General features: G+C 38.1%; 2 protein-coding genes across 2 annotated transcripts in view; one reads left to right on the top strand and one right to left on the bottom strand.

The window, feature by feature from the left end:
- The window catches only part of LOC134792217 (large ribosomal subunit protein eL24), a 213,061-nt gene that overhangs the window by 118,666 nt on the left and 70,624 nt on the right, over positions 1-23,771 (top strand). The window lies entirely within an intron of this gene.
- LOC134792196 (toll-like receptor 13) lies at positions 13,027-18,189 on the bottom strand. Its single transcript, XM_063763438.1, has 2 exons — positions 15,021-18,189; positions 13,027-14,049 (listed from the first exon to the last, which is right to left on the bottom strand). Exon 1 carries the CDS (start codon positions 17,599-17,601, stop codon positions 15,082-15,084), a length of 2,520 nt encoding a protein of 839 aa, XP_063619508.1. The 5' UTR covers positions 17,602-18,189; the 3' UTR covers positions 13,027-14,049; positions 15,021-15,081.

The following is a 23,771-nucleotide window of genomic DNA, read 5'->3' as shown; positions in this document are numbered from 1 at the left end:
CGATTCCATTAGCGCAATTACGAACATGTTTTAAAAACTATGAGTAGTATGTACCTAATATAATATAATTATATTTTTTTATACTACTACTTTACTAGATAGTCTTCGACCAGTGTGTGTTGCCAGTGATGACATATGGAACTGAAACGTGGCCGCTTACTGTGTGCCTCATAAGAAGGCTCAAAGTCACCCAAAGGGCAATGGAGAGGGCTATGCTTGGAGTCTCTCTGCGTGATCGCATCAGAAATGAGGCCATCCGCAGCAGAACCAAAGTAACCGATGTAGCCCTCCGAATCGCTAAACTTAAGTGGCAGTGGGCGGGGCACATTGCCCGTAGAACCGATGGCCGTTGGGGCGGAAAGGTTCTCGAGTGGCGACCACGTACCGGAAGGCGCAACGTGGGTAGACCCCCCACAAGGTGGACTGACGACCTGGTAAAGGTTGCGGGAGTCCGCTGGATGCGGGTGGCGCAAGACCGGTCATTGTGGCACTCTTTGGGGGAGGCCTATGTCCAGCAGTGGACGTCCTCTGGCTGATATGATGATGATGATGATGATATTTTTTTATGATCAGCGGTCAAACTCTTTCCTTTTATTTTAATAAGTATCCCATTCAATAATAATATTTGGTTTTATGAGATTAGCTTCTCTTAACATATTTTGTCAATTCTTACTTTCTCAAAATGAAACTTAAACCCACATGTTGCATATATTTTATCAATTGGCTTTCAAATCCCTTCATTTTGATACCCTACTCGATAGGTTTGCACGATATTTTTTTCTAAAGGTTGCGTAATATGGCGCATTAAGTCCGCCATATTGTTTTTATAATGACGTCATATAGCCTATGTTAGCCGGGATGACGTAAGGATTCTAATGATGTATCATACGTCTAAATCGGTTAAGGCATTCAGAAGTTAAGGTGGAATAAAGAAACTCACATACATACAAACATGAACGCTGAAAACAATACACTCTTTTTGTTTGGGCAGTCGTGTAAAAACGCAAATGTATGTTATTCTAATAACAAGCATTCTATTTACAGGTACGGAACCCTGTTTACTAAGAAACCGTAAATCGTTAGTAATATTTTTTTCATAGGTAGGTAATGGATCGTTGGATGCCGGATGTGCAAAGTTTCAAGTCTCACGAATCTGCTCAATTGAATTATTTAGGTAGGTACCGAGTGCTCTTGTGCCCCTGCTAGCTTCACGTCGTTTCAATCAAAATTGCCGGTGTTCATATTTAAAATGGGGATTTAAGTAGGTAAGCGTTGGGGAGAAGGTTGATAAATACATATAATGTGAAATTAAGGACGACATGACAGGCGATCACGTGATGCTTTCCATACAAAACGATGCGCCGGAAGCTCCGGCCCGAACACGGCCCGATCTAACGTGATGCATCCTTTATTCTGAAATAAATATTATTTTTAACAACCCCGTATACCCTCTTCCACGCGGCATGCCCTAGGTTTTGTGTAGTTGTGGTATTTTGGTTCGATATTCTAAAGTTATCAAGTAAACTTTATACGTACCTAATCGCTCAATTATGTAATCGTACGGTGCAGTGGTGCACGGTGTAGCTAGTTCAGCCCTGAAGGGTTTAGACATTAACCAGTTCTTCATAAGATGTTGCAGGTCTAGCCTTAATTATTCTAAGTTATAAATAATTAATAAAAATTTTACTAACAGTAGGAGGTAATTGACTGAAAGCAAGACAATATTTAAGTAAAGAGTTAATTCAGTATAAAACCATAAAAACCAATGATCGCAGGCACATTTTATATCTTCCAGCAGCGGTTAGATACACACATTTACGTATCGTCCATCAACTTCAAAGGCTAAGTAACAGCAGCCTTTGTTCCGATTGACGCCATTTGTCCTGGTCGGACTTACGTACTCGCTAGAAAGCATTGCTTGGATGGATTGATGGTTGCGAAACTGTCGCACTTGAAGAATCATCGTGACAACGCCTCGGGACGTAGCTCTGTCTCACCACGCATAACAACCGTAAGATTGGAAAATCGGTTTTAAGAAAATGGTTAACGATAGAAGAAGTTTTTGAATGTCACGGTGTTTATGCGAGGTAGAGCGGAAATGAAGGTCTACTGTGAAACACCTAAGTTATTTCTCTCTATCGGTCGAATAAGAAAAAGTACCTAATTTCAATGTTCGACGTTCACAGGGGGACGTACCACACCGCTAGAATAGGTATAGTACTTACAAGTGGTACTTACTGAGATGTACCTTCCTTCACTCGCGGGTGCCGGGGCTATCCACAACATTCATTATTATATACTTGTGGCTTTTTGCAGCAAGTGAGCGTTATAAGAATAATTATTTTTCAAAAACTAATACGGATTTCTACACATATTGTACTTCATTCCAGATAACATTAGATTATATTTAAAAGATCACGGTGTCAGATATTCTAAACCTTTTCTCTGAAGTTACTCTAAAAACAATTTCGATACAACGTGAACGAGTAGGTATAAAAGCAAATTGTAGACAGTGACAGTAATTAAATGAGACCTGACATCGAACATTGTGGACCTTTGTGTGGTGTTTTATACGGAAACTTTATTTCTGTATTGTAAACTATACATAAGTAGAATATTGTATTATTAATAAATTATGATGTGAATGTCGCTAAAACGATTGGTGGATAAATTGGGTGGATTTTTTTTCGATATTTTATAAAGTGTCATTCTATGGAACTTGCTAACTATGTAAACAAACCGCCATATTGAAATTGTCTCTGAATGATGAATTTACTAGTGACTTTTGTTTACATAGTTAGCAAGTTCCATAGAATGACACTTTAGAACTTGGTTTGGAATGATTGAGAAATGTTACTTACTTATTGAATGACAACTGCTAAAAATTACACTAAACCTACAGTTAAATAGTATTAGAGTATCAACTACATCAGGCTTTATACACCCTAGATTTTTTTTTTAAGTCCGTATCGTATACTAAGTTCGAGCAAAAATGGTTCTCCATATAATTTCAATATCCTTTATCACCCTCCAACGCAGTGCCAGCGCCAACTTCAGGTTTTGGAAGCAAATGACCGGTTCTAATTTTGCAAGCATAAAATAAAACAGTCGAGCCGACCTACATATAAAGCTCTCTGTACTTAGTTTATTCTCAAAACAGTGTAGGTCAGTTGCTGATATAAATCGGACACAACATAAAAGTGGTTCGGCGACTGGCCCTTTTCCCTCTGAATTATTCATCGTCCTTAAATATAGTTGCGATTCATTCGGTTTTTGTGAATGTTTGCTGAGTACGTTCTGTCAACTTTTGAGAGCCATAAAAATACTTGGGTAGGTATAGTCCGACAAGAAATTGTAGAAAATTATTGAGGGCGTCACTTCCTACGTAAAGGCGTATCCAGACTAGTCAATTTTTCGCCAATCTGATTAAGTTGCCCGATCGAATCAGGACGTGCGAACGCAAATGCCAATTTGGCTCGCTGAATTCAACCGCCGATAATGACCGCTATTACCGATAAAATGAGGTGCGGACGCAAGAATACCAATTTGTGACGCCAGTATTTTCGTTCTGGGGCATTTTTTCAATTTAGAGGGCTCTAATGTCAACATAAATCTAAAATTGGTGATTAAATTGGAGATTGACGCCAATTTCATTTCTGATCAAATTGGTCGATTTGATCATCCTGTCTGGATACCGCTTGACTGTCACATTTTTGACCGAAAATGCTTAAACATGGCAACAATTTAGTATGGAATTTTTTTAGTTCCATTTTATTTAATTTTTACTATTTTACGTCGCACTATACTTGTTGTTTGCGGTTGCACATTCATATTTAAGGTGATTATTGCGTTACAATACGAGAAAGATAGAATAATCATAAAATTTGATTTATTCTTCTAAATATTTGAATTATTTTATCAAGTCTGAAGAAATAATAATACGTAAATGAGAATATGTCACTCCCATGGCTGAGACAAGATAAGACAGAAGCGCGACATACTCTATACACTCAAAAAACATTCCACTTCCTAAGTATTTCGTCCCTCAGATCGGTATAAAGGATGACTCACGCTAGACCGGGCCGGGTCCGGACCGAGGCGTCCGACATGTCATTTTCTATTACGGCTGATCGGCGATCACGTGGTATTATCCATAGAAAACGAAGCGCCGGAAGCTTCGACCCGGCCCCGGCCCGGTCTAGCGTGAGTCATCCTTTAGTACCTAATACACATGAAAGCACGGGTACCAAAAGAAACGGAGAATTTAAATTCAGAAAATGATAGAAAATGACATCACTTCCATACGGCTACTTTGATGTTTACGGGCAGCATGGCCGAGCTGTCGTTTTTTAACGGCTTTTAGGCGACATGTTGAATTGCAAAATTTTAACTAGTCTTGACCACTTATTATAAAAAAAGCGATATACATCATTTGTGACTTCCTTGGATCAAATAGGGCCCCAGAATGAAGTAACCGTATAAACATTCTTCCGGACTGTCCGTGTAAGCTATTAAGTTTAGTGCATTGTAGTCGTAGGTGCGGTTTTGTGACCGTAATGCAGAGGCCGGTCTCGGTTGAATAATTCATTCTAGCTCTGCCTGTCACGGCCAAGCCTGCTTCTAGCAAGTTTGCTGCTGACTGTATAATGAGCCCAAGTTTTGGGCTCACCTGTAGTTTGTGATCTAACTATAAAAATAGGATGGTAAACTTTTTCAGTTAAGGAGTTTTCAACATGTTTCTTGAAATATGGAGCCGGGGAATATGGTAGAAGATTTTCATATTAAAGTATAAAATATCGAGCGATCTTCTTTTGGAAGTAGTTTCGGTGTTTTGAAAGAGTGAAGATGTTTATTGTGAATACATTTTAGATACATTTGATATATACCAGTTGCTCTTCGGTAAAGAAAAAATCGTAAAGAAACCGGAATAGTATCAATAGATTATTCCTAAAAATAACCTCCCGCAGAGCTCAGTTAGTTGGCAGTCGTTTACATAAAAACCACTTAATTGCTCCACACAATTGCGCATACACTTTTCAAAGAGCTGACCACGGGCACAAGGACGTCCTCCTTGAAACCAAACCGGAGCTCATTTGATGTCCTTTTTTTACAGATACATAAGATATGGTGCTCAATTGTTTAAAACAATCACCACTAACATTTAAAAGTCTGAAAATAACTAATATTTATAACATTTTTGCGACGTTGGCGAGCGGATTTTGTGTGAATTTTCCAAATATGGCGGCTTGAAAGGGTCACCTTAAGTGAGGGTGATATTCATGCAGATCAGAGTACGCTTGTGTGTAATCCGCCGCTGACGAGGCCCTGAGATCGATTACCCACGCCGAGACAGCTCCTCAAAATGATTTTCCGGCAGCTGCCTCTTATTTTTAAGGTTCTACTTAGTTGGTAAGGATATCATTAACTTTAGATCAGCTTCAAATTTATAGCAAAAAAAGGATATTTACTGAAATTTAACTGTTTAACTGTCTTAGAATATTCATTAGATAATATAGTGACGCTTAACAATGTAACTATCACCAATTACAAGCTTATCTTGTTTCACTGAATGGGGCCGAGTATGGATATAGAATGCCTCAAACAATAAAATTTCAAAGGCCCTTCTACTAGTTTTAAAAATTAAAGTAAATAACTTAAGTACGAATTCACGTGCTTCCTCTTACAGCAAAAATGAAACGCGTGTGATTTTCCTGCTACTCGTACATTTGTGTATGTAACCAGTACGTGCTACGAACTGCTACGACGTAGTACTACTACGCTGATTTGGTATTGGTCCTTGTGATCAGTTTTCATTTAAAATCAGTCATTAACTTTTTAGTAGCCCTTAGTAATTAAGGAGCAAGCAAATCAAAACATTAGTCCTAGTTATTAGTCAGTTGTTCCAACATATATTCACTTTAAATTTACATTTGTTATAAGTATTTATGTAGACTAATTATTCTGAAACATAATCTAAACATTCTAAACGTTAAATATTTATAATCCCTAATAGTATACTGGATGAATAAATGTTTGCTTCATGAATATGCCATTCAAAAAAACCGAGTACGTCTGTTTAAACAGATTGACAAAGAAAATCATTTCAGTAAGTTATCCATTTGTATAACCGTCGCTTGGGGCGGCTCCGGCACGGCACGTAAAGCAGGTGATCGCGAGGCGGGGGCACGACAATGTTAACAAGGTTATTCCTATTCCATAGTGGAATGTAAACAGCCCTTCAGCCATTATGAGTCGCGGTGCACAAGACAAACAGCCAAGGAGCGCGAGACTTCCCCGCTTAAATATTGATATTGGGCCCCGACAGTGATACCTACCTACCCTACCGATTTCGACTAAATTTATTTGTTAATTCAACGAGCCATATCCACTTGTAGCTGCCGACCCTTCGGTTTCCTAATTGGACTATTGTATTTGTGATTAGTAATCGTGAAAAATACTAAGCGGAGACTGGGATTAAATTAAAGCAATCATAAATATATAGCGCGTGCGCGAGGCGCCGCTGAGGCGTGTCAACATTTGCTCAAGCACGCGCCAGTAAATAGTGCCTTGTTAGGTAAACGTTAAATAAAGCCTCCTCCGAATTTATACTCCAAATAACACTTTGTAATAACAATTGTACACTAAAATCCACCAGCAATTTAATTAAAATGTAGTGTCTATTAATAAGTATTAAGCAACAAAACACTGGACTTAATAAATCAAAGAGATACCTGCAGACAAAGGTCATTAATCCTGGCCGGGTTTAATTACCAACCCAGCTTAATCCTAAGGTTCGATAAAAGCATTTAATTAAAATTGTACTCAGCGAGTATAATATCGTCGCCAGTTGCAACGTACCTACAAAGTTTAATTCAACTGGGCGATAGTAACTTATTCAAATTACGAACAAAGGCACAATTTTATTTTGACTTTAATGCATTTTTCTTATTTGGCTTGTTTTATTGTTTTTTGATGACATATGTTTTCCATTTGACCTTAATTGTCAATAGGTACCTAATTAAAGATTTTCATTTTACCAACTTGTCTTTTATTAAAATTATTTTAAAACGGGTCACTCACGTATTATTAAGGCGCCATTCATTTATTACGTAAGACGATATTTGCCAGTTTTTGACCCCCTCCTTCCTCTTTGTAAGAAAAAATAAGATTAGGCTGACCCCCCCTCCCCCTATATTACCATATAGTACGTAAAACTCTAAAGAAAAAAATCATTTTTGGACTGTTTATTTGTACCTACAAAGGTACTGTAGCCCGTATAAGCTAACTCTGCACCGTGTTTGATAGCATAGTGTGGAAGTATTATTTTGAACGTCAAAATTTCATAAAAATAAATAATAAAATAAAATAAAATAAAAATCATTTATTTCAGACCTTGGTCCATACACTTACATCGAAAAACTAACTACAAACTAACTAAATTTAACTTAAAATAAAGTTTTGTACTGAAATATGAACTAATTAAGGTACTATAAATAGTGTTTGACAGGAGCCAGGAGTGATTAAAACCCAGAAATTTAAAAAAAATTAAATACTATGAAAACCCACTCCCTCCCCTTATAAGAAAAAATAAGATATTTTCGACCCTCCTCCCCCCTAAATCATCTTACGTAATAAATGAATGGCGCTTAAGTCTAATAGTTCAACATGGGCTTTGGCCGCAGTACACGGCACGCCCTCGACCACTGAAGGCGAGTCGTTGCTCCTTGAAGAGGATCCTCGAAAATTGGATAGAAACATGTCGAGCTATTTGACTTAATAATACGGGAGTAACCCGTTTTAAAATATTTTACTATGTTTGAGTCTCACTGTAGTTTTATAGTTAAAATAGTATTTTCATGTTATTAGTGTAAGACTGTCCGCTTATGTGAAATAAAATAACTTACCTACATTAAAATCAATATCACTTCAGTTCTCATTACAAATACCAAATTAGGGATGTTTTATTATTATTAATTTAGGATACTATAAATTAGTTACGTTTAGTTTATAAGTTTTAATACAATATTTATATTTATTTCTTCCTTAATGCTTCAGTAAATAAATTGAATAAAAAAAATCAATTTGGTATCATCATATTTTGACGTTTATCAATAGGTACACTATCAAGGATAAAACTTGTAAATCTTACACCTACACCTCCACAACACATCCGTCTATTCAAAGTATTCCGGGTAAGTACAGTAATCAGAACATGTATTTGTCAAATATATTTGAAGCGCCCCAAAACCGCCAGGAAGTGTAATAATCACATTTCGCCTGACTGCGCTCGTTGTGTTGTAAAAAATGTGTGTTTGAAATCAATTGAAGCACCCGGAGGCACGAAGAGCGCACGCGGCCCCTTATTTTCTCTGTCAATACAAATATTGAAAAATCATTACGTACGCTCACTTCTTTTCTTCTCTCTTCATAAATTCTTAGAGAAAGTATTTTTATTTGGTTCCCTCATCATTTGTTCGGGACGTGGAAGTGACAGAATTGGAAATAAACCATAATGTAATCTCATGACAAGATTGTTAAGGCTTCACTACTTTCAGTGACACTTTATAGTTCGGAAGCATTTGTACCTCATAATATTTTCATGGTATCCTTCTGAATGGTCGTATGGTTCGCAGGAAAATAATATTACCCATTTGGAGGTACCTACACATTATGTTATTTGTACTTTGTTGAAAGGTAGACACACAGGCCAATTCGAACGTACACTGACATGACGTCGGTGCGAATAAAAAAAATCGCTGTGTTTTTTTTACGATTTTTTGATTTTGGCATATTTTAATGCCTTTTGAAATTTCCCGTCGATCCACAGAAATATTTTTTAAATATCTTTATTCGTTTTGAAAATAACCATAAATAACTAATTCCGCTATGTGAACACAGAACAACATTTGTACAAAAAAAAAACCTAGCTATAGATGGTCAAGCAAATCTTGTCAGTAGAAAAAGGCGCGAATTTCAAATTTTGTATGAGAGGATATCCCTTCGCGCCTACATTTTTCAAATTTGCCGCCTTTTTCTACTGACAAGATCTGCTTGACCAACTATATGTGATTTTTTTAACACATAACGAAATTAAATGCCTTGTTTTCCGTTGAGGGTGATGGCGATTGTTGCACATTGCGATTTATTGTAAAGTGGATTACCCTAAAATCCGCTGTGTGTCATCTCTCGTGCTACGTTACTTTGGCAACAAATCGCTATGTGTAAACTAAACTTCACACATGACGATTTTAAGTGAACCAAATTTAAGTCGCTATGTATCATAATTCTGGTTAAAATAATTAATATTGTAAAAATTAACGAAAAAAACTGTTTATTTTCTTCATGAGTATCATGTAAAAACCTTTGATCTATTAGAAAAAAAATACAGGTGCAACAAATATAATTACAAACAGGAAAATAAACAGTTTTTTTTTGTCTCCTGAAAAGTAGCTTAAACATACATGGCAATTTTTTTATTCGCACCGCCGATTAGTAAGATATTTGAACCATGTTATTTCGTTATCGTGCACTTCCCACGTACTTGTTTGTACATGTGTAGGCGCGGGCGAGACGCACGATAACTAAATAGCATGATTTAAATATCGTTCTGATGTCAGTGTATGTTCGAATTGGCCTGTAAATGTAAGTACGTGTTTGATTTTGTGTGACATTTCAGTAGATGATGTTTTATGTATACATGGTATCAACTTCTACCTACAGGTTTCAAAGGCAGTAGCGGTATTCGACTTAATTTTTTATCCGTTCGTAACACTGGTCTAGTAAAAACTCACAATATTACGGGTAAAACGCTACAATTGGCTATTCAAAATACCTACGTTGACGTACATATTTTGTATGTATTTTTGTAATATCAGTATAGCAACACATTAGCGATGTCACGAGCTGCTAATAGACCGGGAGATAGTGACACATTTTACTGGGTCATTTGTACCAGTATGGCGGTTCGTCAGGGGTCTAAGCATGTAATGAAGGAAAGAAAATGCTATGACCATAGCGCTGGTACCGGCGGCCCAATCGCGTGGGCGTTAGTCGAACGTGTCGGATAAAATACGAGTGTCGAACGATTTGTACCACAAAAATCCTCGTATTATTCGATAGTCCATAAAAAAGAAGTAGGCGGTAGCGTAATGCCATACTTCTCCGGTGTGACTTACAGCCCGCCATACTGAGGCGAACACGTTAATTAAAAAAAAACAATTCAACCATTTGTACCAAGCTAATTTTTGCACAGGTGATCATCGTCGAGCAGCCATTCATGGACATCACCATGCCATACTTTTCGGATGGTTCCAAATGCCCGCCATACCGCCGCAAGGGAGTTAATTTTTTTTTTATTGCTAAACGATTTGTACCATCTTGAATTTTTTTTTCAACACTTTCTGTGTGATCATAAATGGAAATCTCATAATGCCATACCTGTAGGAGGTGGCAAATGTGTACAATATTTTTTTTTTATTTCAAGTATGGTGCCCCTTTTTCCCCCTATTAGAAGTATGGCAAATATAATAATGGTCACATTGCATCATATAATTTCCAAAAATCCAAATGCCATACTGGTACAAATCGTCAAAAAATTGTTTTTTGTTTTAAGTCTTGGCTTAAGTCTCACAGTCGTCCGCCCCGTAGTTATAATCTGAAATATATTTTTTTAGGTACAATTGTATCCAAACAAACAGAATATGATGATGCCATGCTGTAAAAAATTATTTTACGTATACATAGTCGTATTTTTGAAACGTGTCGAATAAATAAGTTTTTCAAGTATGGCAGCACTTTATCCCCCTACTATAAGTATGGCAATTATAATAACGGTCACATTTTATCAAATACTCTCCAAAAATTTAAATGCAATACTGGTACAAATCGTTTAGCAAAAAAAAAAAAAATAACTTCCTTGCGGCGGTATGGCGGGCATTTGGAACCATCCGAAAAGTATGGCATGGTGATGTCCATGAATGGCTGCTCGACGATGATCACCTGTGCAAAAATTAGCTTGGTACAAATGGTTGAATTGTTTTTTTTTAATTAACGTGTTCGCCTCAGTATGGCGGGCTGTAAGTCACACCGGAGAAGTATGGCATTACGCTACCGCCTACTTCTTTTTTATGGACTATCGAATAATACGAGGATTTTTGTGGTACAAATCGTTCGACACTCGTATTTTATCCGACACGTTCGACTAACGCCCACGCGATTGGGCCGCCGGTACCAGCGCTATGGTCATAGCATTTTCTTTCCTTCATTACATGCTTAGACCCCTGACGAACCGCCATACTGGTACAAATGACCCAGTAAAATGTGTCACTATCTCCCGGTCTATAAGTCGAATACCACTTTAGGGAATAGGTAAATAACGAAATACTGTTAAATGCGATTCTATTTATTTCGTAAATCTTTAGCTATCTGTTTGTACATCATAAACTACAACTTTACGTAAAAACATATATCTATATCTACACATGATTGCCTTCAAACTTTAAACATCGAGTTACAACCTTAGTTTCAGTGATGCTGATGAACTATTTAATTTAATTTAGTTTATATGAACGATGGTGTGATCGGGATTACGCATTAATCACGTAAACTTAGATTTCTTTATTCATACTGACGCCTCGAACGTCGTTGTTTTGTTCTCGGTTGCAGAAAGACTGACAAAGGTTAGGTATAATCCAGGGGCTTATTCTGATTGCAATAACTGATGATAAATTTCATCTGGATTTTTTATGGACATTTATAGTATTTTTCACATAATTTGGGTACGACGACGGCTGTTATCCCAAAACAATTTTGCGTTTTAAGATTGTAAACTGTATGGACATGACAGCTGTGAAAAAATGTCATAATTACATAGAAGTTTGACGTTTAAAAGAACCCTTGCACAGTCTGGGCTATTAAAATCGCTGCCAACTTAGCTTGTTGTCAGTACCGTTTTGTGGTGCTATTAAAAATGTATATTTATTATGGAATTTATATTTAAATATTTCATTAGTTCATATTCATAACATAGCAATTGCTGAAAATAAAGGAATAACACTGCCACAGTTACCGCACACACACGTCTGTCATCTAAATATAAAAAATGTATTCATAAAAAAATCTTTCAGTAAAATGGCATTTTTATTGTATAGATACTAGCTGGAAACCTGATGGTAGCGTTATTGACTGTAGGTAGTGCACTGATATCATTTAAAAATATTTAAGTTTATATTGCAATAAAATTGATGGAATTTCAAACACTTGATTAGCAAACTTACAAATAAGTCGAGTTAAACGGCACTGACACAAGACACAACTGCTCGCATTAAACGATATCAAAATGTAAATTAGAGTCGAGTATCCGATGTTACACTACACACGCTGCAGGAAATCATCAATGTACACTTTAACAGGTGAATTATTCATAATTAGATGTACCGTTGCAGGGGGTTATTATAATTGCAGCTGCTGGGGATATTCGGAACTATGAGAAATGTGAAAATATGCTTTTAAGCCGATAATTTTCAGTTTTTTATTATTTTCGGTTTTATCCAACTACATATATTAATGGATTAAAACTCTGCCACATAGTTTAACTATTTGTAGTTAGAAAAAGGTGTTGTTTTCTTTGTTTGTCGACTCAGTACCCTGCAAAACATTGCATGTAAGTACCTAAATAACGGAACAACTGTATTTACAGAGAACAAAGAAAATTGAAGTGTTCATACATTCTTGGACCAAAATGTAAAGGCATGAAACAAATGGAAATAAATAGCTTACAAGTTACCTATAGCAAACCGTAAGGGGCCCACTGATTAACAGTCCGCCGGACGGTATCGGCCTGTCAGTTAGAACAAAATTTTGACAGTTCCGAACAACTGACAGGCCGATACCGTCCGGCGGACTGTTAATCAGTGGGCCCCTTTACCATATCCAACTATGGGAAGATTGACAATCTGGAAAAGATTTGTAAAACAGTATGCAAAGGTAAGGTGATGTAAGGTTACATCTAGAAATGAGAGCTGGTTTTCTGTGAGCGACGAATATATTTACACGTGTACCATTATATTTATGAATAACTAGAATGGGATAACGTACATAAACTTACAAATCATAGATTCACGGATTATAAATTTGAGTACAGTTGAGTCAAAGTTTTTGAGTAAGTACCTACTCAACTCGTAATTTACCAACATATTTTGCAAAACGTGGAAATTAATTCGTTAAAATATTACAATTAGCGCACTGAATAATGTTTTACCGCCCCCTAGGTACATATACATAGGTTAGTTTGTTTTAGGTATTTAGCAAGTCGTACACAAAAATGAATCATAATTGTATGACTACGATTTAAGCTTCGGCAATCTTCGTCTAACTATAACTACTTATATATAAAAGCCAAAGAAAGAGACGTAAGTAACCTCGAATATTTGCGAGACACCAAGATTGCCGAAGCGCATAACTTTATATAATCAAAGAACTGTACGCAATTAATTAATGCACACATCAGGAAAGTGAATAAATACGTGCTTAATTCATTTTACATTGGCATTTCGGATTTGGTAGTTCTTAATTTACTTTTGCTATTAATAAATATTTCGACAACAATTTTTGTATAAACACAGGGATCACAAATGTACGATTCCAAACGTTTTGGCACTACATGACCTGACCACGGTATGATCGTTTACAAGATAGCTTATGTTATTTATTACAATGAAAGGGTTAACAAGGAAGACGAGATCTGCTCTATGTAAATGTTTTATAGCAACATTAATTAATAATACGTATTTCTTAAAAAATATAGGTCATAGGTACACTTACCTACCTATACTCAAACAAACCTTAATGATCACAATGCTACGACTTTACACAAAAATACGTATTTATCTCTATGTCCTAAGTTAGTTAACAAAGGTTATTTACACTTTAGACACAAACAAGTATAAGCATCGCTGCCCATCCAACTTTGTACTTATTCCATAGAAAAATATGTACGTCCAATTATATCACATAACAGCTCCCGTACAGCATGCAGCCGACCGCTCCGCACTGAAACAAAGAACGCGTTATCTAGAGCCTCCGTCGCGTCACTCCCTACGTTAAACGTAATGCTGAAACAACAACCTATTGTTCCAAATTACATTTCTGTTTGCCCAAATTAAAGACTTAATTATCCGGTTAAATATATGTTCAGAAAACCAAATGCAGTTTTTAAATAAAATGGAAATAATATTCTGAAAATAAACTATGAGGGATGCAAGTGATACAACTCTTCTATCGAATAAATTTATACAGCGTGTATTTTTGATACGACCGATGATGAACTTTTATATGTTTTATTAAAAATGTTCGTCTTTTATTTTTAGTTATAATTATCACTAAATGTATATCATTTACTTTATTTTGAATCAAAATATCGTATTTACTGACGCGACTTTACTTCAGTTGAAATCATATACACTATGGTTTAAAGATACATTAAAAATAACCTGATTATTTTCATAAATTTGTTTCAATTTGGGGTTATATCGAAAATACACGCTGTATAAAAAATAGGTTGACTGTTATACCTCTATAGGTAGTTATTGCCACTTCATCTTTAGTAGGTAGGTAATTGGCCACTCTTAACAATAAGGCTTCAATTGACTTGTTTCTTTCTGATTTGTTAGGAGTGGCCAATTACTACGCAGTGGCCAATAACTATAGCAATCACCGTAGGTCGATTTATATAAGATATTCCTGCACTTTATGATTATTTGTAGGTATTTATTTAAAAATGATATGCGAACATGTCAGTTTTCTGATATGTTCACCGTGTCTGCCATGAATATTATAGATTGAATAAATATTTTTACGAAACCCTCAAATCGCCACAAGCGGGTGTGTATTTTCGCCAATCAAACACTCTTTGTAAACAAATAGCGATGCAACTACCAAGTGCCCAGCCGCGTAAATGCACAGTAAAACCAAGCCGAATGTGACGTTCAAAGGGTAATTGGAATGAACATGTAGATACTCACACTGGTGCTACGTCAGAAGCGAGTCGTATTCGAAGGGCGTGGGGTCGGCTGCGCGCAGGTGTCACCACAGCACTCCACCGGATATATTCGACACCTCTATTTGGTCCTCAGCCTCCACCTCCACGATTGGCACCCGCCTTCTCCTATATCTCAGGCGAAAACTGATCCAAAGGATCAAAGACATCACTATCAGTACGGACACGGCGACTGTGCCCATGTATTGCGCATAGTTTGTGTGAGGCGACTGATACGGCGAAAACTGTGATTTTTCGTTCGCATCCGCTGTCTGATTGCCGCCTACGACGGCGAGCCCTATTTCATTATGAGTTACATTTAAAAGGGTCGCCGGGTGAGATTCATTTTTCACTAAGTTCATTTGTAAAAGTTTTTTAGCTTCCACTGGTGTATTCAAGCGCTTACCAGATTTATTATTTTGCCGAATTTCTGGAATGTCATCTTCATTCCCTTTTTTCGAGTCCCGCCATGCTGGAGATAAATTAGGCTCTGTATCTAAAAACCTTTGATCTATATTTAATTGATCGTGTAACAGTTTGTTTTGCTCTAATATTTTTGAGGATTCTCGTGATTTGATGGCCGTGGTTTCGTTCAAGTAGTCATAATATGGGAATTTTAACGTATTTTTCATCTTAAGCGCATCTTTCTTTTCACTAGAGATGGAACTATTAGCATATTTCGTATATTTAGCAATGGTTTTGTTCAATTTCGACTCGTAGTCGGAGCTAACAGAGTTATGTTTAATCTTGTCACGTTTTGTATAATCGAAACTTTTCTCTGTTTTATTATTGAGATACCCATAGTACCTCAACAATTTATTTATCATTTCTGTGCTATATAAATTCACCGGCGGTAAGCTTTCGCTTATGGTGAACGTTTCCGGAAAAGTACAGTTGTATTTGATTATATCCTCTTTGGCTTCTGAAGTGGAGTAATAACAGCTTTCGCCGTTTGATGTGGACTGGTTCCAATTCATCCAGTCTTTTAGCCACAATTTGGCGCTACAATTAAGGCTATTGCCGTGTAATCTCAAGGTTTTTAACTGACTAAGATAGAAAAGCAAGTCGTTTCTTATTTCCGATAGATTATTCATTCTTAAGTCGAGATATTGCAGATGTGAGAAGGCGGCCAGCGCGGCGGAGTCGGCGAGCAGCTGGCGCGCGAGGCCGGGGCTGGCCTGCAGGTGCAGCATCTGCACGCTCTCCGGGGACGGCACCGGGAACGAGCCGTCCTGCGCCGGCACCGACACGTTCAGGTAGCACAGCCTTAAGTCGCGAAGCGACAGAGGTCCGTCAAAAGTATTCGACGATAGAACTTGTATCGGATTATTCGACAAATCCAGCATTTCGAGAGACAATAAATCGTCGAATACATGGTCTTCGATGTATCGTATTTGATTGTTTTTTAATAACAATATTCGCAAATTAGGTAAGTTTTTGAAGTCGTGTCGAGATAAGTTCTTCACAAGATTATCATTAACGGATAAATATTTCAGCTCATCAGGTAGAGATTTAGGTATGGTTGTTAAAATATTCTTATTAATATTTAGTAACAAGAGCATTTCTAGTCTGCCCAAAGAGTCATCCTCAACCGAAAGAATTTTGTTGTCGGAGAAATCGAGAGACTGTAATAACGGGTAGCTGTCGAGATCGCCGCACCTGACGGATGATATTTGGTTGCCGACGAGCGACAGGAAGCGCACAGAGTGGGTGAAGGCCTCGGGCACCTGGTAGAGGCCGGTGCGCGACGCATCGATCTGCTGCAGCCGGCGTCCCGTGCCGACCAGCAGCTGCCGGTCTAGTTGCGTGATTCCTAAATGGGGATTGTCAGTTAGCAGCAGCCGGGCGAGGTTTGGCAACAACTGCAACGCGCCAGGCTCCATCTTCTTCAAATTGTTATGCGACACGTCCAAGTGTTGCAACAACCAATTGTTGAAGTAGTTCTCGGGGATGAACTCGATGTTGTTTCTACTTAAATTTAGATGCTGAAGGTTTTTAAGCGGCGTAAAAACGTTCGCTAAGATCGTTAGGTTGTTTTCCGATAAATCCAGCAATTCTAATTTTGATAGTCCATTAAAACTTCCCGGAAATATGCTAATTATTTCATTTCTACTTAAAATTAGTTTTTGAAGAGACGAAAAATTATTAAAGAGGCCTTTTGTAATAGATGTCAGTCTATTATCAGATAAGTTTATCTGTCGTAAGTTTCGGTTGTTGACGTTGATCGCAATTTTGGAAAGGTTGTTGTTTGTGATGAGTAGCGAATAGGTGTCGAGTGCCGGCGATGCGAGATCGGCACTGCCACACGCGCTGCAATAGCGGACCATCACTTCTGATAGCGTTTTGTTTGCGAACTCCTGCCTCCATGTTTGCTCTTCGTCGTCGCAACACACCGACACGTGATACACATTCTGATTTTCTTTCAATGTTACGTTGTAGGAACATTTTAGAGATAATGTTAAATTGTTATGGCACGTACATTTTTCTGGACATGTCGATGCTAGATTGCTAACTTGCCAAAACGATAAAAATACAAAAAGTAAATATTTTATTGGAGTTAGAGTCATTGTCTTCTGCTTGCCTGAGTCTATGCTGGATTAAAAACCAGAATCGGTTGAGTTAGCGGAGATATACAATCGTGGTTCACAACAGCACTGATGTCATGTGTTCTACTTGTTTGAAACATGTTGTTTTCACTCCGGCACAGACACTTCAAGTAGGCGCGTTTGGTGCTCGGAAGCTGTCAGTCATGCTCGCGCTCACCTGGCGGAGCAAGGAACTCGGTCGTGAGTCGCGCGAGGGGCGAGTGCTCGCGGGAAGCGTCGCGGGCGAGTGTTGTCGTGACGCGAGGCGGAGCGGACGGCCAGCGACACAGCGGGCGCCGACGGGTCTGCCCGCGAACTGCGAGAGCAAGGGCGAGAGCCCCGGCGCCGGCGCCCTGCCGCCGCCGTAATATCCCTCACAACCTCATTTTTATATAGTCGACTGACTTCCACACCGCCACTATTTATGTCATACTCGGCGCTCCCTAATACGTTATTTTGAGGGGGCAAGTATTTGTAAATGTACGTTATATTTTTCGGTCGTTCTAACTGAGATTGCTCCCAGTTGGGCTGTCTCAGAGGAGAACATGATTTAGACAGATATTTATTACGGCTGAATAGTTCATGGCAACTTTTACTTTTAGAGCAACTTTCCACTTATTCCAAAAGTTTATGTTGATATACCTACTTTTCCACGATATTATTCCATTTAAAATTAAATATCAATTAGATATAGGTACGTTTCATTTTGCTTTTGCATAATTAAAATGTTTAAGGTCTTCTATGTAACTTTTCCCACCGTAAAATAAGGTTTGAAATAGTATTTTTGTCAATAAAGCCACTGCTTTATTTTCTCGTAACAAATGGATTGCAGTTTTCTTTATTTGCACGAGTAGGAAAACCGATTAAACCGAGGTTGGTGGCAGTATAAAGCCGTAATACCTTTATTGTGGATGTTCTCTTTAACTTGCAAAAAGTCTCCAAGTGCGAAGTAAAAGAAAGGCGCGACGAAGCCTACCTGTTTATTCAACCCTTTATGCTGGTTCGAACATCTTTACTGGAACGTTCGACTGGCATTTTCATGAATTGCTCCCACAAGGCTCTTCGAAGGGTCTCTTTATTGCGCTCCTTAATTTGGGTTATTTGAACTTTTCCAGTCCTCTCCTGAATGTTTTGGGGGCGCATCGTCTTTCAGGCGGACAGCGTTTGTTGTGAAACCTAATACGTCCGACAGTATAGATTCCATCACCATTACCTCGAGTTTGTTTAACTTCTTGCTATTTCATACCTACAGTATAACGAGCTATTTAGCTATTTTATTTTTCGAGGTAAGATGCCACATTGTTTTATGCTAGCTTTTAGATATCACTAATGGGCGAATCTTAATCTGAGTGTATACACATACAGTGTGTATAAGTATAACTTTAAAGTTAAAATTTGAACAAAATTATGACATCTGTTGAGTTGACGATTCTATCTAAGCTCACCAAAGCAATAGCTTCTCACTCACCCAAAACTAAATGCATACAATTACCGTCTCCTTTCCTAAAGGAGTAAAAATAGTAATAGAAGTACTTTAAAAAAAATAAGTAACCAAACATTAACCTAATACTCGTAACTAAAGTAACGATGCATTTCGTATAGATAGATAAATACATTGTAGGTACATACGTTTTCCCATTTTAGTCACTCATTTCCCAAATATAAAGTGACAATATAAGGCGCTTTTATAATACTTACATTTTAAGATGATAATTAATCATTTCCATTGAATCCATAGTGGAATAAAATTATTTCTGTATTTCAAAGTTAACCATTAATTTAATGCTTATCATATATTCATAGTGTGACGACGAACGCCGCTTGGCGCGGTTTACGCGGATGCACTCGCTCAAACAACTCATTTATAAATGACATACTGAAACTTTCCCCGGAAATTAAGCTATTTATTGTTGAAAACTGGCACAAAATTCAATATAGATACAATACGTACTTACTTTTAGTTGCCTTTAGAAGTTAAGATCACGTTTGCTATGTTGTAATGTAAAATGCTTATATTTTTTTTCTTTCCAATTACATTTTACCAAAGCAAATAAAAGTAGATTTTAGACTAGTCAGCAGCAAAGTGCGCCTCCATTGAGTGAATACATTTATAACAGTGACCCAGAGCTTAGAGGCCGAGAGATAAATCATAGTGAGGAAATAGCGGGTTTTCTCATAGGCGCGCAACCGGACAGAAAAGGTAAACCCGAGGCTTTGCAGGAGTAACGACGTGTACTAAAATAAAGAAAGATCTCGGACAAACCATGAATGACCTCAAGATTACGGCAGACAGCAAATAAAAGTAAGGAAATTGTTCTCGGACTCGAGCGCGTTCATTACCTCGAATAGGAAGCCTTGCCTGGGGCAATTACCTGGCCCAACTATCCTATCCTAAGATAAAGACTAAGAAGGATTCATGCATGTTACCTGCGTACTCGTACCTATTAATGTGAACTCTCTCTTACTTCAATTGTCGAAATTACTGGTGGTCGTTACTCGGGAACCTTTGCGTGGCAGCGTAGTTATTAGTTGCGTTAAAGAAATACGTTGACATTGACAAGGTATGCATACTTACTTATTTGTGTTTTTTTTGTACCGATGCTACCACGAAAATACTCTCAGATTAATGATCACTAATTGTAGGTATTAGTGATCGCCAACTAGTTAATTTATAATAGGTCCACTCCACAACAAGTTTTTATTAGATCACTCCACTCCACGAGTTTAGGTAGCTAGGTACATTAAGTTTATTTCTAAACAGAGATCAGTTAATAATGTTATTATAATGAGTATTTAAAACATTATGTTTTTACATTAAGTAATTTTTTTACAATTTTCTATCAATATGGGAACAAATGTATACCTAAGAATACTTATATATACGAGTACCTAATACAAGTATCATAGAATAGGTTTATAAAACAATCTTCCTCTCGAGACGCAAGCAGAGGCACCCGCTGCGAGGCGGAGTTAAACGGTCCATTACTATCGCTAGATAGAAGCGATTAAGTAACAAAATAAACGCGGCACAAACCGAAGCATTAGGCCATTAGCGACGGGTACAGTAAACTGTTCCGGGAACTAAAAGTAAGGCTACGGGGGAACGAAATCGCTGTCATTAGGGTAACGAGGCAGGCCGCTGCGTCAGCCTGGGTCCGAGCAACTCTTTAGTTGCAAGACCTAATGAACCGGCATCCTCTTGGCAGCCTGCCTGCCTTGGACTACCATTGATTGCTGTTGCCTTGTTACCTTTTTCGCTAGAATTAAAAGCTAATTGTTTGACCGGCTTTAATGAATTGCATTCGCCGGCTCGCCTTGCGAGCAATTAGAAGTCATTTCAACCGTCCTTGAGACAAGAGGTTACTCGAGCTTATTACGCTCCCACCTTTATTTTTCTGGGCCGACTTAACTTTATATGGTTGCTCGAAGTTTGGTCATGAATTTGAAACTGATTTTGTTTGTAAGTTTTCAACAAAACCTTGCTTTCCTCTCTGTAGGACGATACTTAAATAGAAACATACTTTTCGTTCGAGCTAGACGGAGTTCTTAGCGAACTCACAAAATGTACTGGCCAATAATTTTACCGATGTTCCATTTAAAAGTAACATTATCTAAAATAGTTTAAACTAAAATGGTAGGTAAATAGAGGGATGCAAAGTTAATTAGCTGTTGTGAATCTGTGTACAAGTAAATCTGTTTAGCCATTGTTAATCGTTCTGTCCGGCAGACTAACGGGTGAGCCGTGGGAACTGCGAGCCGTAATAAGGGTCGTGGCGTAAAACTTTATTACACGCTCCACCTCGGCCCATGAGGCGGATGCGAAATGACAGCCATTCTCATTAACCTCGCCGCCTCGCTTTGTATCAACGCTGGTTACACTTTTTCTCTCGTAAATAATAACAGCGGCACATTATTGCCGTACTATTGCCTGGAATAACGCGCCGGGTTGAGCATACGGATTTAATGTGTGCCGTACGTCCGCAACTCCGCAGTTACTGCGTAACGTACCTTTCCGCATTATGTCCTACCTGTTTGGCTGGCCTGTGTTTTGGTGCTTTGATGCTAAACATTGGCAATAATTATTTGTTCTTTGCTTATTTTTGTTCATTTGGGTAGGTTTGATGTTGTTTTAAATAGCATCATTACGAGTACATAGTACCTAGTCTATAACTGAGAAATAAAACGAACCTAGGTAATTACTACAATTCCAATAAAAAAATGTGCGTTAAAGTTAAAGTGTTAAAATGTGCCGTTTTTGTAGAGTTGTAAGTAAATACAAAATGACCTAACTATCCCCATTGTAATAATAGAGTGCTCTGTACAAGTTTAGACCGCAACATAACAAGTAGTAATCATCGTTTGGAGCTACCCCGGCCACAAACCGACGTTTGGGATAGAAACAAGCCCAACTCAACCCGAGAGGCGGTCACTAGAATTCCAAGGTCGACACTTTAATCAATCTCACTACTGCGGCTCAAAATGCACGGTTGGTCCGTCTTGAAATATGAGAGCTAGCCCCAGGGAGCTAATGTTTTATATTCTGTCGTTGTATTGACAGTCATGACTTATTGCCCGACAGATTGCGAGGCTCGTCTCCAACTAGCTCTGCGCAAACATTATTCTGCGGACCTTTTTCAGACGGGCATCGGTATGCCTTTCGGGTAGGGGAGAAAATTCTATAAAAAGGCTTTGTTTGTAAATTTTCGGTTTCACCAGACTGTAAATCATGTATCGTGCGTGCTGTTGCTGTGAGATAAAAAATCGAGCCATGTTTTGTTGGTAACTTTTTAACGCAATGACTTCTATTCATTATAGCTAATACTGAATATTTTGTAATTAGCCTATGTTATTAATAGTCAGGTTATATAGGTAATACAGAAGATAAAAATGTATACTGCAAATAGATCACAAGGGCAATATTATACCTACGTCTAGTTAAATTACCAGCGGTTCGCAAAATTTTACCATTTACATAATTGAAAGAACCGCCAAGAAACTGTCATACCCAAGATTTAAGTGCCTTTTGAAACCAAAGTTTATAACAATGTGCCTATTTAATTAACTTTCTGTAATATCATGATATGATCCTAGATAACAGATAAAGTGCCCTTGCTGGACCGGTAAGCTAAATTCTTGCGGTGAAGAAGTTTAACGACTATATAAAACTACAAAGTACATATGCACCTATTGAATAACAAAGTAATCCGCATAGATTTACAGTGTGTCAACCGTATTACATAAAACATTATCCGTACCCGGCCCGTAATATAATTTAATCACTTTTAAACCTCTCACCGGCTCACTCAATTTACCGAGCGTTGCAAGAAAACACACGCTGGGGCCATGTAGTAAAAATGCACGTGACATCTCTTTAAAGCTTTTCATTATTAAGAGCACTATTAAAGGCGCCGTAAAACGCCACAGCATTTTCTCTATATTTTTTACGGCTTTGGATACCACCTACATCATAAAAAGTGAAATATTGTGTCTCGGCGCGGATGCCGCGTCCCTTTATGAGATTAGATTGAACTGAAATCCGATAGAAACGTGAACGTTTCATATCACGCGACGTAGGTACCTATTTGATCCGTATAAAGTCGCGCCTAAAGGTGACGTTCGGAAGTCGACTGTAGCTGCATTACTGTTGCAGCGTCGTTGTTGCCGCCGCTGTAACTGTGAATTTGCTTGATCAAATGAGTGACGGAATGAACGTCATAATCGCGGCAGTAATGCGACGGCGAATATCACTCATTTTATCAAGGAAGTCGACGGATACAGCGGCGCAAACAACGAATCTACAACAGTAATGCAGCTGCAGCTGACATCCGAACGTCACCTTTAAGGTGACATTTGGATGTCTTCTGCAGCTGCAATACTGTTGCGACATTACAACTGCGGCATTGCCGTCGCTGTAGATCAGATCTGCCAATTTCCTTGATGAAATGAGTGACGGATTGAACCTCATAACCGCGGCAGTGAACGTCACTCATTTTTATCAAGCAAATTGACAGATACAGCGACCGCGTCAATGCTTGCCGCAGTAGTAATATCGCAACCATACCTAATGCTGCTGCAGTTGCCATCCGAACGTCACCTAGCGAACTTGAAGTGGCAATATATATTGGCCAAGCTATATTATAATGTAGCCGTGT

This window comes from Cydia splendana, chromosome 7 (genome assembly GCF_910591565.1).
Source record: "Cydia splendana chromosome 7, ilCydSple1.2, whole genome shotgun sequence".
Taxonomy (NCBI): domain Eukaryota; kingdom Metazoa; phylum Arthropoda; class Insecta; order Lepidoptera; family Tortricidae; genus Cydia; species Cydia splendana.
This window is presented reverse-complemented; position numbering and strand designations above follow the sequence as displayed.

Coding starts and splice junctions, on each gene's coding strand:
- LOC134792196 (XM_063763438.1), bottom strand. CDS start 17,601: ATGACTCTAACTCCAATAAAATATTTACTTTTTGTATTTTTATCGTTT.